The 18,136-nt window shown below is 36.9% G+C and overlaps 2 protein-coding genes and 4 non-coding genes across 17 annotated transcripts in view; all 6 read right to left on the bottom strand.

Moving 5' to 3' along the window:
* Positions 1-948: 948 nt before the first annotated feature.
* LOC141375344 (transmembrane protein 272-like) lies at positions 949-6,359 on the bottom strand. 2 transcript variants are annotated; one of them, XR_012383239.1, is made up of 5 exons: positions 6,294-6,359; positions 4,321-4,389; positions 4,175-4,225; positions 3,123-4,088; positions 949-1,402 (listed from the first exon to the last, which is right to left on the bottom strand). XR_012383239.1 is itself a non-coding variant. In XM_073908331.1 (5 exons), the coding sequence occupies exons 2-5, from the start codon at positions 4,382-4,384 to the stop codon at positions 1,209-1,211; spliced, it is 516 nt and encodes a 171-aa protein (XP_073764432.1). In that variant the 5' UTR covers positions 4,385-4,389; positions 6,294-6,359; the 3' UTR covers positions 949-1,208. The 2 variants fall into 2 exon arrangements, 1 of the variants encoding a protein (XP_073764432.1); XM_073908331.1 differs by having other exon boundaries at positions 3,882-4,088.
* A 352-nt stretch (positions 6,360-6,711) lies between these two features.
* si:dkey-19b23.12 overlaps positions 6,712-18,136 on the bottom strand; it is a 69,790-nt gene continuing 58,365 nt past the window's right edge. For 10 of the 11 annotated variants that reach the window (XM_073906973.1, XM_073906972.1, XM_073906978.1 and 7 more), the window contains 7 exons: positions 11,411-11,488; positions 10,825-11,287; positions 10,434-10,556; positions 9,613-9,809; positions 9,253-9,371; positions 7,713-7,849; positions 6,712-7,634 (listed from right to left, as the gene is read on the bottom strand). In XM_073906973.1, the coding sequence (XP_073763074.1) occupies positions 7,470-7,634; positions 7,713-7,849; positions 9,253-9,371; positions 9,613-9,809; positions 10,434-10,556; positions 10,825-11,287; positions 11,411-11,488 (1,282 nt within the window). In that variant the 3' untranslated portion in view covers positions 6,712-7,469. The remainder of the gene's footprint in view (positions 7,635-7,712; positions 7,850-9,252; positions 9,372-9,612; positions 9,810-10,433; positions 10,557-10,824; positions 11,288-11,410; positions 11,489-18,136) is intronic. The other variant, NM_001386642.1, reaches the window with a different exon arrangement.
* Positions 14,948-15,041, bottom strand: trnai-uau (transfer RNA isoleucine (anticodon UAU)). The gene is made up of 2 exons: positions 15,004-15,041; positions 14,948-14,983 (listed from the first exon to the last, which is right to left on the bottom strand). It is a non-coding gene; the product is annotated as a tRNA-Ile (tRNA).
* trnai-uau (transfer RNA isoleucine (anticodon UAU)) lies at positions 15,383-15,476 on the bottom strand. The gene is made up of 2 exons: positions 15,439-15,476; positions 15,383-15,418 (listed from the first exon to the last, which is right to left on the bottom strand). It is a non-coding gene; the product is annotated as a tRNA-Ile (tRNA).
* trnai-uau (transfer RNA isoleucine (anticodon UAU)) lies at positions 15,944-16,037 on the bottom strand. The gene is made up of 2 exons: positions 16,000-16,037; positions 15,944-15,979 (listed from the first exon to the last, which is right to left on the bottom strand). It is a non-coding gene; the product is annotated as a tRNA-Ile (tRNA).
* Positions 17,439-17,532, bottom strand: trnai-uau (transfer RNA isoleucine (anticodon UAU)). The gene is made up of 2 exons: positions 17,495-17,532; positions 17,439-17,474 (listed from the first exon to the last, which is right to left on the bottom strand). It is a non-coding gene; the product is annotated as a tRNA-Ile (tRNA).

Raw genomic sequence — 18,136 nt, 5'->3', positions numbered from 1 at the left:
TCGTTTCTTGATTTGTGATTAAAATGAGCTCTCTTTGTTCATTCCTCCCTGTTTAGTGCAATAGATGCCGTCATGCCAGTGTCTGAACAGCAGAGGTCAAAGTTACTTATATATTTTACAGTTTCTTCTCTTCATGGCACTCCCTTTGCAAATTCATTCTATAATTGATTCTTTAAAAATTGCAGAATAAGTTTTGGAGGCTTAATGCAATTTACAGTACAGTACATACAGTGTTTATGATTTGTTAATGTCTGCTTATTTAAAAATAGGTTCAAGAGTTCACACTTGAATATTGATTTATACTAATTGCAGGTTTGGCACACTGTCTTAGAGAGAACCCTTAGCTTGAAAATAATTTAGCCCAAGGCTCCCGCCTGGTCATTAAGCATAAAAGGAGGGTCCGATATCAGGCAGGCCTCGAGAGCTCCCCCTGGAAAAGGGGGAGATGGGGTGCACGGGGCATTCTTCTTAAACGAAGACAAGGGAAGTAAGGTGAAATGGGCTATTTATTGTAGGATTGGATTAATCTGATTGGTTTATATTTAATTTAAAGTGTTATTACTTGTCTATAAATCACTAAACAGCCTAGGACCTCAATACATTACAGATATGCTTTCTAAATACAAACCTAATAGATCAAAATTAGTTTATAAAACTTCGTGAATGTGCAATACACAGATGTTTGCTTTTGGTTGTATTGATTACATTTTCTAAAACCACAGTTTAATTACAAATAAAGGGTTAAATCTGGTTAGTGTAACAAAACAGTATATGTTTGTAGCTATTATAAGGCAAACCAGTTAATTTTCATTAATGGATGTTTTCTTAGCCACATTTCTGTTATTTACTTTGAATTATTACAATATAAATATCCTCAATTTTGTGATAAAAATTATTATCAAAAGCTTGAAGAATGTTTGGTTTTAAATTTGTTTTAAAATTGGTGAGTCATGAAAATGTCATTTATTCAGTTTCCATTCATCTTTCAACAATCTTAAATAGTAAAACAAAATTGACATTCATTGTAAACAAAAAATATATATAATAACGTCAGTTGTCTTACATTTCAATCCTCAAAATGATACCAAGTACTTCCAAATGACTTTTAACTGTTAAATAATAGTTGTAAACATATTCAAGTTCAGTTTAGTTTACCAACCAACAAGAGCTCTGCAATTTATATCCATTACAATGGCCCACACATTTAATTAAGCTTTGGCTAAGCCACAAATGCAAGTGCATACACAAAAGCAGCAGCCGATTAACAGTGCTAAACCTATCAGAATGTAGCCCAGGGTGGTGGTCCAGAATGCAAACAAGTAGAGGGTCTTATCGCAGTAGGGAACTCCAGCCACAGTTGTGTTGTAATTAGGAGGGTAAATAGAGTAAATCCACACACTGCCTGTTAAAAAAAAATTAAAAATTATGTTAAACTTCAGTTGAACTTGTCATGATGAGTTTATCTATTATTGAACAATTTGTATAAATATATTCATGATTTATTTTTATAATAACAACTTTAAAAACATTTATTTACATTTAATTATTTAGCATGTGACTATGGAGGAGGTAACATACAAAAACAATAAATAAATAAATATAAAAATAAATTAATAAATGTATATAAAATCCACAAATTTCGGCATAAATAAATATATAAATACTTATGCGGGCAGTTAAATACTTAAATAAATTACACGAATGTTGAGGGAATAAGAAAATGCTAAACTTAAAGTTGTTTCCCCCCATTTAAACGTTTATTGATTTCTTGAACGTAGTTGTGTATTTATTTATCCTCAGGTCATCATGCTAATGAAAGGGTGTCTATCAATCATATAAAAAAAATAGAATGCTAAGTTTTTCTAATGAACAACCAATGACAGCATAAAGACTGCCTTCGGATGATTGACAGACACCCTCTCATTAGCATGTTGAGCTGAGGAAAAGTAAATACACAACTACGTTCAAGAATGAATGTTTGACGTTTGAAAGGGAGGAGGATAAAGTTTTAGCATTTTCTTCTTCCCCCAACAATAGTGTAATTTTTTTTATTATTTACCTGCTTATGCTATTAATTAGTTATCTATTTATTTATGATGAAATCTACAGATTTTTATTTACATTTATTTATTTATTAGCTTATTTATTTATTGTTTTATTTATGCAGGAATTCATGCATTTATTTACTTATTTATTTATATATTTGCACATTTCTTTATTTATTGTTTTTGTTCTCCATATGTGTCACGTCTAGTTTATACTGTAGCTTGTTCATTTTAGCGTCCTGTGTTAGTTTCCTGTTGTCATGATTTCTACTTTTTCTTCGTTGATTTCTACTTTGTCTGCTATTTTTTCTTTGTTTGTTAAAGTTACTCATTGTTTGATTTCTCACGCCTGATTAGTTTTCTTTGCATATTCATTCTTAAAGGGATCGTTCTCCCAAACAAATTAAACATTTCTTACCATTTGCACACCCTCAAGTGGATCCAAACATGAATAAATATGTTTATCTATACTGATGGACACAAAAGATATTTTAAAGAATGCTGAAAATCGTTAGCATTGACATCCATTAGGAAAAACAAATACCATGACATTTACAGTACATGTGATAGGTTTTCAGCATTCTTTAAATATTTGTTTCTTGTTCAACAGATGAAACTCAAATAGGTTTAGAACAAGTGGCAGATGATTTCTATTTTTTGGTTGAAATATCTCTTTAAAATCTGAGATGACATTATAACAACACATGACAAAAGCATTTAAAAGCATTTTAACATATTACAACATTTGAAACACAAGACACAATTCACATGTACAGCATTCACAATAAAATAATTTTTTGTTTAGTTTAGTCCTCTCACACATAAAGATTATGATAAATTGCCATAAAGAGATTAACAGGCTCTTTAATTTGAAAAGTGAAGGGGCCTGTGCTATTGTTGTTATTGCTTAAACCCTAATTACATGTTAAATCATGTTATTTCCAGCTTGCTCCTGTTTGTACATCTGCTGTTTGTTTAGCGAGTAACTTTGTAGTGGATTAACCAGACAATGCACAGAAGCTGACAGAGACCTATGAACACATTAAATGACCTATTCCTTCCACCAGTGATTCTTACCAGTGATCACCCAGCAGAACAGGAAGGTAGAAACCAGAGCATTCCACACATTGCAGCCCATGTCGAAAGCTCTGTTGCCTTGCACAAAGATTGACTCGACACCAATCTCCTTTAAGGCTTTTCAATTGTAACTAGAAGATGTGGTAAACTGGAAAAACTGAGACAGAACCCATAGCGAAGGGGAAGACACGAAGGACACAATATGTGATGTCTGTTTAAAATCAACGTTAGCGCACAATATTCTCCAATTGACGGCTGGTCAAAATGAACAAGTGAATCTATACAGATCTCTCCCTCACAGACCAACATGACTATATAAAGATTAATGATTGGTGATTTCAACCTGAAAACAGGACTTCCCTTGCTGTGGCAGTCATACTGATCATTGCACTTTTCCTCATTCATAATAATGCGAGTGAACTGCTTTTGTATATCTATAGTCTTTGAAAAGGGTCTGTTTGTGCGTGATCTCTTTACAACAATTTACCGGTATTTTTTTCTGAAAAGTCTGTATGTGTGAAAGAGGCTATTGTCAAGCTAACATACTGAACAAAAGTTCATATTCACACTCAAATTTCGGGCAGCCCACACACAGAAGAATGCTGTTCCTCTACCATTCAATTAAACAAAATTCCAAACAGAACATCTGCTGTTTGTTTGGGTAGTAACTTTGTAGTGGATTAACCAGACAATGCACAGAAGCTGACAGAGACCTATGAACACATTAAATGACCTATTCCTCCCACCAGTGAATCTTACCAGTGATCACCCAGCAAACCAGGAAAGTAGAAACCAGAGCATTCCACACATTGCAGGCCATGCCGAAAGCTCTGTTGCCTCCCTCCTCTGGCTCTTTAGAACAGGGCAGACATGTCAACAAGGCCAGAAACACACTGAACACTCCAGTGACCAGCACATACACTGGGATATAACTCTGCTGGGGACATTCTTGGAGATACACTGCGCCTGTGATGATAAATAACATAACGGCAACTTAAATAGATGATAATAACGAAGGAATAACCACAGTTCTTACATTTACTGCAACACACCTATGGCAATTTGGGCAATGGGAAGAGCCAGGAATAGGAGTTTTGTGATCACTGAAATACAAACAAGTCAAAAAGTTACTTCAGTCAGTACATGCCATTTATCTAGAACAAAGATTATGATTGTGTAGTGTGTAAAATTTTCATACCGAGACATGCTATACTAGTTATTGGAGGAGATTTCACGTAATTGAACATTTGCTTTGGATCCATGGTGCCTGTGCAAAGAAAAAAACAGGGAAATGCAGAACTTGTATGCACTTGCTAAATGTCAGAGTCCTGGAATGCAGAGTGCGGAGGAGCTAAAGTATGAAGATCACCATAAAGAAAAGTATTTTGTTTTAAGTAGCCAAGACAATAGACAAGTTAAAAAAAAATTTCTCTGTGCAGCTCAACATTTGACCGAATTTAAGTTGTTAAAAATTGAAGTTTAAACATGTTGTACTTTCGCTTTTGGCTTGAGCATAAGATGTGTATTATCAGCTAACAATATGCGTGTGCAGCGGTGATTGCGATGTTTAACTATTCACAATCTTTTGATAGGTGTTAGCAGCTTTATGGAATTTAAGTATTAATATGTAAGAAATAAGCGATCTGATTATTCTCTGTCCGTGAAGCAAACGTCAGTGTCCTTGGGATTACACCAATGACTACTGTCACTGAGATGCTATGATTACAACAGTTTGTGGAGCGCATTTATTTTGATCTGTCATCAGATACACTCATGCATGAGTAGTTGATCAATTATACCCATGACATTAGCAGCAACAATATTGAGGTGTAAAATATTCATTCATTCATTCATTTGGCTTTGTCCCTTTATTAATCTGGGGTCACCACAATGGAATGAATCTCCAACTTATCCAGCATATGTTTATGCAGCGGATGCCCTTCCAGCTGCAACCCATCACTGGAAAACATTCATACACACTCATTCATTCACAAACATACACTAACACTACGAACAATATAGCTCGCTCAATTCACCTATAGCACGTCTTTGAACTGTGGGGGAAACTAGAGCACCCTGAGGAAACCCATGCAAACACAGGGAGAGCAAACAAACTCCACACAGAAATGCCAACTGACCCAGCTGAGGCTTGAACCAATTACCTTCTTGCTGTGATGCGATTGTGCTACCCACTGCGCCTCCGCGACGCCTGTGTGAAATATACTACAGTATTTAACAGTATTAAAAATGAATTTATTAAAATTATTACGTATGAATCTGTAAATAAAAACAAAAGTTTTCTGTGTGTTTAAAAGATGTCTAAGAGTGTCACAATCACCAACGATCTAGTCCACACAGATCGCTTAATAACCACAAATTGGCGAACAAATCCTGTTATGCATCACACACTCACACCTGCTCCAGTTCTCAGATGGCAGCTGCTCAAGAACTGAATACACAGACTATATAAACAGCACACACTCACAGACATTGCTTAAATTAACCCTGTACTTCACAAAGCAGTTTCTGGTCTAGTCATTCCGTGTATTATCCTTGCCTTGTTCTATAGTTTACAATGTCTGCTGCCTACATCGACCATCTGGCTTTTTCCCGACTATGCTTCTGGATTACCTGTTTGCACCTGTGATTGACCATTTCCTGCCTGACAACTATTATTAATATAGAACTGCATCTTCATTTCCATTGCCCAGCATCCTCAAGTTACAAAGAGACATCTAAACATAGATGGCTTGGCTAAAACAAGGCTTAATTTGGGCTGTCAGTGAAAATCTAATAGATGTTTAAGAATAACCCCAAATAGACTAAACAAATACACAGATTAGACAGACTTCACAGGTGTAGTCATTAATTCATGTGCATTTGGGGACTAGTTCTTGTTGTGATAACAGTCTTGCGCACACACACACACACACACACACACACGCACACACACACACACACACACAAACACACACACACACACACACACACACACACACACACACACACACACACACACACACACACACACACACACACACACACACACATATATATGTGTGTGTGTGTGTGTGTGTGTGCGTGTGTGTGTGTGTGTGTGTGTTTGTGTGTGTGTTTGTGTATAATTATAAACTATCAATAATTCTTAAACTAAAGCACAAAAATGCTTACCTGTAATTCTGGTTCTGGAAAGTCTTTGCTAGACACACTCTGATCAGAAACAGCCTGTAATGATTCTTCAAGGGTTTTGCGCACTCTGTTTTAACAGGCTGTAACGCCTTTTTTTTCTTTTTTTTTACATTTCTACCATTTCAAGAAAAACCTGTTCTATCTTTGTGCACACAAAATCGTACAGCATAGATTAAGTGGATTCATTGTATGGACCTCATTAATCACTTGGTCCTTAGAGTCAAGTAAAACAAACACTTTGTTTAAGTTTGGCAGAGACACGTCATTTTCCAATAGGGATTGTTTAGTTTGCATTCTTAAAAAGCCTTGGTAGATGTTTTTTTTAAGTTATTTAAATCTAGACTAAAAAAGCATTCAAACAGTTTTACACTATCTGTTTGACTAAGAAGATAAAGGAATAAGAAGGCATAAAATATTTTTAATTAAAAATTTTCAAAAAATAAACAAAATCTAAAAATGCTTTTACAAATTGCTTGGAAAGCAATGTATAATATAAGACATTAATATTTCTTTATATTCAATTACTAAAGTAAGTCATTTCTAGGTTTTTCACACATATTTAGCTCATGTATTCAAGAGTCACACACACCCCTCACACACAAATATTGACGGAAACATTTTAACTTTTAATGCTGTTTTAATCAGTACAAAAAAAAACTTTGGCTGTTTCACAGATTCATTTAAAGATTAAACAAGCTGTAAAGCTGCTTTGAAATATATATTTAAAATATTAAATAAACATGGACTAAAAAAACAAACAAAACTCAAACAAGACACGCATTAAGATGTTAACAGAGCCCTCAAAGTCTCCTTTAGCACCTTGTCAAATTAAAGTAAATCAGAGTTGGTAGAACCAGTAAAAAATTAAGCACAACGTACTGATTGAATATTGATATTTGTAGTACTGTTACTTTCAATGGTTTTTATCCACATTCAAAAATAGAAATAACATAATGTTGTGCTTTAGGATATGTCTGTAAACTCATATTTGTCCCAGACTGGAACAAAACTTGATCACTAATAACATCATTCACATTCTTCACATTTTTCTGTCTTGTAGATATGATGTCTTTAGGACAATGAGCCATTACTGTTGTCACAGTTGCTTGACTTGTTGCGTCTATTGAAGAAGAGATGCCATCGGTCATTACCTGTCAGTCACAGGTCTGTGAGGCAGTGACTGGAGGAGATCTCTACAAAAACAGAGCCACGTGATTGGCCACCCTGCAAGTCAATCACTCTGTTTTGTCCTCGTTCGCTTCCTCCCGTCTGAAGACGTGCTCCTCCCAGGAATGTGTCCAGCAGCAATCCTCTTCTCCACAGCTTTGCATAAAAAACATCCACATTACTATATGCCAATGATAAAACATGATCAAAATACAGTGTGGTTTAGCTTCTGACCTCAATGGAGATTTTTGACTTCAGCTTCCTGCTGTAAAAAATCGCTTTAGTGTTGAATTCAGGGCTTTCATCTTTCTTGAACACTCTAGTCCTAACAGAGTCTTCCTCACACCGAATGATTGCATATACATCAGGAGCTGAAATATATAGACAAATCTAATTTGAAAAAGTGCAACTTGCATACTAGCAATAAAATAATTGATTTGCTAACAACATTGTAAATGCAGGATCAATTTTATGCCCAATTAATCTGACAACCTGGGTTAGCACGAACTCATAGGAGGAGGGGCCGGGTGAAAACTGCTGATTTTAGGGTGCGATACTAAGTTCAACCACTGTGTGTCAATCTTACAAATATGCATATTTTGAAACTATCTAGCATGCTTATAAATTTAATAAATTAATAAGTTATTATTAATAATTATTAAACATAACACCTTGCCAATTTACTTATTTTTTTGTGTTGATGTTTTATAGCCAGACATTCCCTGATCTCAGCACAATGGTCAAAAAAATCTGTGTTTTGTAATGACTTGACTGATTGTGCATAGTTTAAACAGCTGGATAGATATCTGCTTTTTTGAATAATGAACATCACTTCATTGTACATTTGTACCGTTTAATCACAGTCAGCATGAGGGCAATCATACTTTAACTGATGCTATAAAACTGATAACATTCTTACTGTTGTGGTATTACAAGTTCTTGCGACTCAGTGTCAAATATGGCAATGGGTGTTTTGGTTTGTGTGATATGCTGAAAGGGGTAGACCAATCTCAACAGACTGGGCCATCTGACCAGTAAGAGGCAGTCAAAAAAGGAAACTGGATCCTTGAATGAATAGTTTTAGACACTGGGAAAAGAGGTAATGATGCAATATAAAATTATGTAATAATATATATAAAAATGTTTATTTACCTTGAATAGATATAAACAAATTAGGCAACTCCTTCAAAACAAAATTAGGGACATTTAAAACTGCACAATAGGGATGCTTTCTATTTTAATGGCCTCTTGCTCTCTTTTAATAGGGTATATGCAGAAGTATGCAAAAGAACTTTTAATTTTTGTTGTCTTTAAAAATCAATGATCTTCACTGCCTGATAGATATACAATATAAAGCAGTTCTTAAAATGTACAAGAAGCACTGCATTTAATCACATTTTTCTGCACCGTGTCTTTAAAATATGAACATTAATTTTACCCCAGTATGTTCAATGGAATTTCTGAGCTAGCATGTTAATCATGATGGGCGCATGCGTGTAAAAAGCTTTTCATCTCTGAACGCTGAAGTCTATTTAACTGATTATATTTCAATTACATTACAACATCGATGCTGTAAAAGGAACCGTATGAAATTGAAAAAAGTCACATTAACCGTTCCTTGGAATTTTATAAGTATGGGAAGAAACACTAGTTGTGCATATACCCTATTGCATTACTTTTAACTAAGACTGCTAGACCTACTAACACATTTTTTTATTTATAGCCTATTAAATCTATTGCCTTAAAAAAAGTTTAGAAACTGTTGAGGTTTGACCTGTTTTTTTGGGATGGCTAAGGCCAGAAGCTTTGAGTAGATGGACAGTAGTTACGGCACTAGAGTCAGGTATACAACACCGCCACATTGAAGGAGCAGGAAGCTCTTCCTTCAATTCCCTGAAGACATTAGACCAAAAAAAAGAACAGGAGAGATTAGTAAGAAAGACAAAAACACCAGGCCATCCCAATAAGCTACCTTAAATATGTAAATGGAAACAAAAAAGAAAATAAATAAAATAAACTGACTGATATATTAAAAAAACATGTAATCGTTTGATATTATGTTTACTTATCAAATGTTTGCTTGTTTGTATGCAAAAGAGCAGAGCTAGCAAAGGGCCAATTCTCTTGTCTCTACCTGAGGCGCACATGTGAGTGTGAGAAAAAACGCAGAAGGAACCGCCCAGTAGCACCAGGCTGGAAAGTGGTAGGGAGGATAACATAACGACCAGGACCAAGAGTCACTCGTAGTGTGACACTGCGTGAATCCATATATACAGAACTAGCAGTCTGTTCACATAAACACTGTACTCGACACACACGGTTCACCTCCACCTGAAGGGAAGCAAAGTAAGAAGAAACATTGTAGCGGGCAGTCTAGAGATTCACAATGACTTACTATGAAAGATACAAAAGTTAGATACAATTGATTATATATACCTCAAATATAAGGTGCATAGTAAACAATTGGCCTTATTTAGTAAAAATTAAATAAGGAAAAGCCAAAATCAAAAATTAAGAGTGAATGGACTAAGGAAAACACTAAGGCAAAACAAGTCCAAGAAAAACAAAAACCTTTAAAAAAAAATGCAAATCACAAAATGTGTGTGTTAATATTTCTCTGGCATCTGCAACTCATCAGCTCTTTATATGTACTTTTTTTTTTACATAGAGTTCATTGAATTGGCAAGTTGAGCACTTTTGAGGAAATTACTCTTTAATATGGTGTCCTCTTGGATGATCCCATTTGGAATTAAGTATTTCAAATGGTACAAGGGTACTTTTTGCTCCCATGATTGTTTGTGCATGCTTAATTTGGGACTAAATAACACAAAAACAACATAAAAATTATTTTTGGTTTAATGCACTTTTCATCCCTTTTGAGCGCTAACTCAGTAGTGTTATATTTTTTAATGCATTTGTGGATAGGGATGGGCCCATCTCAGTTTACTAACTCACCCTTAACACTTCAAAGCCAATTGGTAGGTTCTCTCCGCTTCCCTCCCTCCGTTTCATCCTCCTGTCTTCCTGTTGAAGACAAATCAAAACCTCTTCTCCACCTCCAAACAGCTCAAAAAGGAACTAAAAAGGATGTAGAGAGAGATAACAAACTCTGTGTAAATATAAGAGAGAGAAATATATACAAAATTGCATAATACGTTGTAATGCTATACCTTTACAGTTTTTTTTTCTATAACAGCACAATATTCATTACAGCCTGTATAAGCTCTGTAATAACTGACACAACGCAAATTTTGGAGGATTTCCACTTACCTTTTCATAATCCGAACAATAATAATACATAGTATTATGGTGTCACTTTTAGTTCAAGCCACTGTCAATTATTCACCTGGGGGTTGTGTAGAAATGTGTCTCTATGATTGATACATCCTCCACATCGAGTTCTTCTGTCAATTTGCATGTCCCATCTCATCTCCATGCCTCCTTCCAGTTCTTTTACACACTCTTTTCTATCCTTAATTTGCTTTGGTTTTATTTCTGCATTATCTATTTTAGTCAGTTTTTCTCCCTGGATTCGTCCCTCTCTCTGTCTTTCACTGAGTCTTTGCTCTTTTTTGTCTCGTCTTTGAGCTGGCCTTTGTTTTGACCATTGAAGCCCAGATGGAGGCCTCTGGTTCTTGATGTTCAGGCAATAAGAAGATGAGGGAAAAGTTGGGATCCCAGAAGTAAAGGTCCAGGCTCCATGGCAGCATACTTCTCTCCAATGGCTTTGTGGCCAGAGGAGGGATTTTTCTGCCAATCTGCAAACCACCATGTCTGTAAAGTAACGACAGAAGTCCTCAAACTCCATCCTAAGAAAAAAAAATACAATCAAAATATTAGATTAAAATGTGTTTTAAACAGAATTGTGAAATTTATATCCACTACAGTTTTTCCCTAAACATATATCCCTATTATAGTGTCATTTACAGTACCAAAACTCTCCAACGTCCCGGACAATGAGGCCCATCTTCTCTTTTTCTTTACGGTTAAATTGCTGCCACTCAGGCGATCTGCAAAGGAAACCCACATGAACACAATTTTGAACTCACTTTGTTAGACTGCAATGTTAGTTCTTATACTCTAGGTTCATGAAATTATTGCGATCTTATGCTCCAGACGGTGCTTAAACTCACAACTCCAACATTGCAGTACTTATAAGACAGTAGATTGCCTAGCAGTCCTGAGACTGCATCACTGGAGCTGACGCACAGTGTTTATCCAACTAATGCAGAGAATGCTAACCACATTCGTGATCACATTTGACTAAAAGTTTTTACTAACCTTGGATATTTGATTCAGGTGTGTTTAACTGAACATAATTATTGTTCAATTATAAATTCAGATTAATTAAAATGAATGGTCAGCAGGATAGTAACTTTCATTAACAATTCTGGACACCCCTGACTTTATCTTTCATTTACTAATTTTTCCACGTGTTTTCTTAATCTTTAAAACAAGCTCCCAGGGTTAAAACTCACAACCTCAGCCTTGCTAAGCATTGTACTGTCTTATAAGTACCGTACGCTGAGCGATTGTGCCACTGGAGCTGATGTACAATTTTTATCCAAATAATGCAGTGATTCATAACTACTAGTGGCGGATTTAGGCATTGGCAATCGCCCAGGGCAGCAATGTGCTAGAGGCGACATGGACACCCCTTCTAGCAACAACTCAGGACACCCAGGACATTCTCTTTTTTCTACTTGTTTACTTAATTGGTGATGCTCAAACTCACAAACACAACATTGATAAGCATTGTACTTTCTTATATCCATCACATGCTGACCAATTGTGCCACTGGGCTATGGTAATTGCTAAACTTCATATTTTCGTGTCTCATTATTCAAACAAAAATGTGTAAATACAGAGCACTGACCAATTACACCACTGGAACTGATGAACAAAGTAAAGTCAAATAACGCAGTGATTCCTAACCAAATTCTTGATTCAAGTAACATTTGCCAACAAGCTTTGAAAAAGGTTTATGTTTTAGTTCAGTTGTATTAAATTAGCATATGTTTTACAATTTGCAGTTGGTTTCCCTCCACAAACAACTCTGAACAATCCTGACTAATCAATTACCCTACTTGTCTTCTTAGTAATAAAACAATGATCTAGGTGAGCTGATACATATAGTTTATTCAAATAAAAACATTCTTGATTCAGATAACATTGGCTTAAAAACTTTTCATGTTTTAGTTCAGGTGTAAAACATTAGCATAAATGGTGAAATCTGCAGGTTGGTGGCCCTCTACAACCAACTCTGAACAATCCTGACTTTATCTTTCACCCCATTTGTCTTCTTTATCTTAAAACTACGCTTCAGGTGAGACTCAAATAAACAACCTAGGCATTGCTATGCATTGTATTGTCATATACTGTAAGTTCCACTCGATGACCAATTGTGCCACTGGAACTGAGGTATAAATTGTCTTCAAATAATGCAGTGAATCCTAACCACGTTCTTGATTCAGATAAAATTAGCTCAAAGTCTTTGTGAGACGTTGTTGTTTTAGTTCAGGTGTATTAAATTAATCCAATTCACCTTTTTGTATAGCACTTTAACAATGTAGATTGAGTCAAAGCAGCTTCACATAAATGGTCATAGTAATTGGAACAGAGTAGTTCAGTTTTTAGTGTTTAAATTCAGTTCAGTTTAGCTTAGTTCAGTGTGGTTTAAGGTACAATCAGCAGGTTGGTTGCCTTCCACAATCTACTCTGGGGTGCGTTTCCCAAAACCATCGTTAGCCAACTAAAGTCGCAAGTTCCATCGTTACAAATGTAGTTTGTTGATTTGCCATTTCCCAAATCCATTAATCCAACAAACAATCGCAAACTGTGTCGCAAACTTGTCCACTCGCAACTACAGCTCTGGAGCTGTAGTTAGAAACATAGTTCCTGGCTGTGTTCTATTCCCACTTATCCCCCTATGCCTCATTCTTTTAATCAAATCACTTTTATTGTTACATTATCAGCAGCATGTCTAAAGAAGTTGTTGCTCCACCCAGTTTAGATCATCACTATGGCCGTTTTACATTATACTGTAATTAACATGGTTCAAGCAATGGATCTGCGACAGAGAAACTACAGGTTTTAGGAAACACTACAAAGTTCTTTTCCCAAACGATGCATCATACTATGACAGTTCAGCCACGAGTTACGTCATTGTTTAGGAAACGCACCACTGGTCAACACTGACTTTCACCCCACTTGTCTTCTTTATCTCAAAATCATGCTTCAGATGAGGCTCAAACTCACAACCTCAGCATTGCTAAGCTTTGTCCTGTCTTGTTAGTACCATGTGCTGACCAATTGCACCACTGGAGCTGTTGTTTCAGTGCTTTCAAATAATGCAGTGATTCCTAAAATATTCCTGATTTAGATCATACTTTATTAAAAGCTTTCACAGACCTTGATGTTTTAGTTCAGGTTAAGAGGTTAGCATAGATGGTACCATCTGCAGGTTGGTTGCCCTCCACATACAACTCTAGTCAATCGTGATTTTCTTCAAGCAATGCAGTGATTCCTAAAAGCCGTATTGATGATACAATCTACAGCTTGGTTAGCATAGAAAGATTAGTATCGAAGATAAAATCAGCAGGTTGGTTGTCCTTCATAATCTACTCTGGACAGCACTAGCTTTCACCCCACTTTTCTTCTTTATTTAAAAACTATGCTCCAGGTGAGGCTCGAACTCACAACCTCGGCATTGCTAAGCATTGTACTGTTATATAAGCACAGATAACTGACATAATAGCTTTCAGAGACATTGTTATTTTAGATCTAGTGTAAAAGACTAGCATAAAAGATGCAATCAGCAGGTTGGTTGCCCTCCAAAATCTACTCCGGACAGCACTAGCTTTTACCCCACTTGTCTTCTTTATCTAAATACCATGCTCCAGGGGAGGTTTGAACTCACAACCTCTGCATTGCTAAGCTTTGTGCTGTCTTAAAAGCAGGGCCAGACGGAATCTGCGGGCGTTTTTTGCTATTTCTGCAGAGAATTTTGGTAAAAATCTGCAGGTTTCTGCGTAATTATTTTGGGAGTATCCAGCAGATTATCATAACTAAAATCTAAATATATGAAATAAAAAGTGTTAAATTACTGAATAAAAAACGGATAAATTTAGATTTACACATTTACTAAAGTAAATAAACAGAATTAATGATGCGCTAAAAATCTGCAGAAATCTGCGCGCGCAGTTTCCGTGTGGGCCTACTTGTAAGTACCGCACACTGACCGATTGCGCCACTGGAGTTGTTGCCTTAAACCCTTCAAACAATGCAGTGATTCCTAAAACATTCGTGATTCAGATCATAGAGGATTAAAAGCTTTCACAGACCTTGATGTTTTAGTTCAAGTGTTAAGGATTAGCATAGACGATACAACCTGCAGGTTGGTTGTCCTCCACTGCCCACTCCCATCAATGGTAATTTTCAACCCCCTTGTCTTCTTTATCCTAAAACACTGCTCCAGGTGAGGCTCGAACTCACAACCTCGGCATTGCTAAGCATTGTACTGTCTTATAAGTACCGCACGCTGACCGATTGCGCCACTGGAGCTGTTGCTGTAGTCCTTTCAAACAATTTAGTGATTCCTGAAACATTCCTGATTCAGATCATACTGGATTAAAAGCTCTCACAGACCTTGACGTTTTAGTTCAGGTGTAACAGATTTGCATAGATGGTACCATCTGCATGTTAATGTTTACAAACAATGCAGTGATTCCTAAAACATTGCTGATTCAGATCTTACAGAAATAAAAGCTTTCACAGACCTAAATGTTTTAGTTCAGGTGTAAAAGATACGTATTGATGGTACTTTCCGCAGGTTGGTTGCCCTCCACATACAACTCTAGTTAATCGTGATTTCCTACCCACTTGTCTTCTAAATCCCAAAATCTTGCTCCAGGTGAGGTTCGAACTCACAACCTCAGCATTGCTAAGCATTGTACTGTCTTATAAGTACCGCGCGCTGACCGATTGCGCCACTGGAGCTGTTTCCTTAGGGCTTTCAAACAATGCAGTGATTCCTAAAACATTCGTGATTCAGATCATACTGGAACAAAAGCTTTCACAGACCTTTATGTTTTAGTTCAGGTGTAAAAGATTTGCATAGATGGTACCATCTGCAGGTTGGTTGTCCTCCACATGCAACTCTAGTCAATTGTGATTTCTTACCCACTTGTCTTCTTTATCTCAAAATCTTTCTCCAGATGAGATTTGAACTCACAATTTCGGCGTTGCTAAGCATTGTACTGTCTTATAAGTAACACGCACTGACCAATTGCGCCACTGGAGCTGTTTCGTTAACAACTTCAAACAATGCAGTGATTCCTGAAACATTCCAGATTCAGATCATACTGGATTAAAAGCTCTCACAGACTTTGATGTTTTAGTTCAGGTGTAAAAGATTTGCATCAATCGTGATTTTCTAACCACTTGTCTTTTTTTTCTCAAAATCTTGCTCCAGGTGAGGCTCGAACTCACAACCTCGGCATAGCTAAGCATTGTACTGTCTTATAAGTACCGCGCGCTGACCGATTGCGCCACTGGAGCTGCTGCATTTAATGTTTTCAAACAATTGAATGATTCCTAAAAACAGTTGTGATGATACAATTTACAGCTTAGTTAGCATAGAAAGATTAGTATCCAAGATACAATCAGCAGGTTGGCTGCCCTCCACAATCTACTCTGGACAGCACTAGCTTTCACCCCACTTGTCTTATTTATCTAAAGACCATGCCCCAGGTGAGGCATCAACTCACAAGCTCAGCGTTACTAAGCATCGTCCTGTCTTATTAATACCGTGCACTGACCGATTGCGCCATTGGAGCTGTTGCCTTAAGGCTTTCAAACAATGCAGTGATTCCTAAAACATTCCTGATTCAGATCATACTGGAACAAAAGCTTTCACAGACCTAGATGTTTTAGTTCAGGTGTAAAAGAAATGCATAGATGGTACCATCTGCAGGTTGGCTGCCCTCCACATACAACTCTAGTCAATTGTGATTTTCTACCCACTTGTCTTCTGTATCTCAAAATCTTGCTCCAGATGAGGTTCGAACTCACAACCTCGGCATTGCTAAACATTGTACTGTCTTATAAGTACCACGCTCTGACTGATTGCGCCACTGGAGCTGTTTCCTTGAAGCTTTAAAACAATGAAGTGATTCCTAAAACATTCCTGATTCAGATCAAACTGGAACAAAAGCTTTCACAGACCTTGACATTTTAGTTCAGGTGTAAAAGATTTGCATAGATGGTACCATCTGCAGGTTGGTTGCCCTCCACATACAACTCTAGTCAATCGTGATTTTCTCCCCAATTGTCTTCTTTATCTCAAAAGCTTGCTCCAGAAGTGGCTCGAACTCACAACCTAAGCATTGCTAAGCATTGTACTGTCTTATAAGTAGCGCAGGCTGACAAATTGCACCACTGGAGCTGTTTATTTAAAGCTTTCAAACAATGCAGTGATTCCTAAAACATTCCTGATTCAGATCATGCTGGATTAAAAGATTTCACAGACCTTGATGTTTTAGTTCAGATGTAACAGATTTGCATAGATGGTACCATCTGCAGGTTGGTTGCCCTCCACATACAACTCTAGTCAATCGTGATTTTCTCCCCAATTGTCTTCTTTATCTCAAAAGCTTGCTCCAGAAGTGGCTCGAACTCACAACCTCAGCATTGCCAAGCATTGCACTGTCTTATAATTAGAGCGCACTGACTGATTGCGCCACTAGTGCAGTTGCTTTAAAAGTTACAAACAATGTAGTGATTCCTAAAAACATTCCTGTTTCAGATAACATTGGCTTAATAGCTTTCAGAGACCTTGATGTGTTAGTTCAGGTGTAAAGAATTAGCATAGTCGATACAACCTGCAGGTTGGTTGCCCTCCACAACCCACTCTGGTCAATAATAATTTTCAAGCCACTTGTCTTCTTTACCTTAAAACCATGCTCCAGGTGAGGTTCGAACTCACAACCTCGGCATTGCTAAGCATTGCACTGTCTTATAAGTACCATGCGCTGACCGATTGCGCCACTGGAGCTGTTGCATATATTGCTTTCAAACAATGCAGTGATTCCTAAAACATTCCTGATTGAGATCAAACTGGATAAAAAGCTTTCAGAGACCTTAATGTTTTAGTTCAGGTGTAAAAGATTTGCATAGATGGTATCATCTGCAGGTTGGTTGCCCTCCACATAAAGCTGTAGTCAATTGTAATTTTCTACCCACTTGTCTTCTTTAACTCCAAATCTTCCTCCAGGTGAGGCTCCTGGCACAACCTCAGCTTTGCTAAGCATTGTCCTGTCTTATAAGTACCGCACGCTGACCGATTGGCCCACTGTAGCTGTTGCCTTAATGTTTACAAACAATGTAGTGATTCCTAAAACATTGCTGATTCAGATCTTACAGAAATAAAAGCTTTCACAGACCTAGATGTTTTAGTTCAGGTGTAAAATATACGCATTGATGGTACCTTCCGCAGGTTGGTTGCCCTCCACATCCAACACTAGTTAATCGTGATTTTCTACCCACTTGTCTTCTTTATCTCAAAACCATGCTCTAGATGAGGCTCGAACTCACCACCTCGGCATTGTTGAGCATTGCACTGTTTTATAAGTACTGCGCGCTGACCAATTGCGCCACTG

This window comes from Danio rerio, chromosome 7, assembly GCF_049306965.1.
Source record: "Danio rerio strain Tuebingen ecotype United States chromosome 7, GRCz12tu, whole genome shotgun sequence".
In the NCBI taxonomy this organism is placed as follows: domain Eukaryota; kingdom Metazoa; phylum Chordata; class Actinopteri; order Cypriniformes; family Danionidae; genus Danio; species Danio rerio.
Note: the sequence above shows the minus strand (reverse complement) of the source record. Positions and strands in the feature narration are given on the sequence as shown.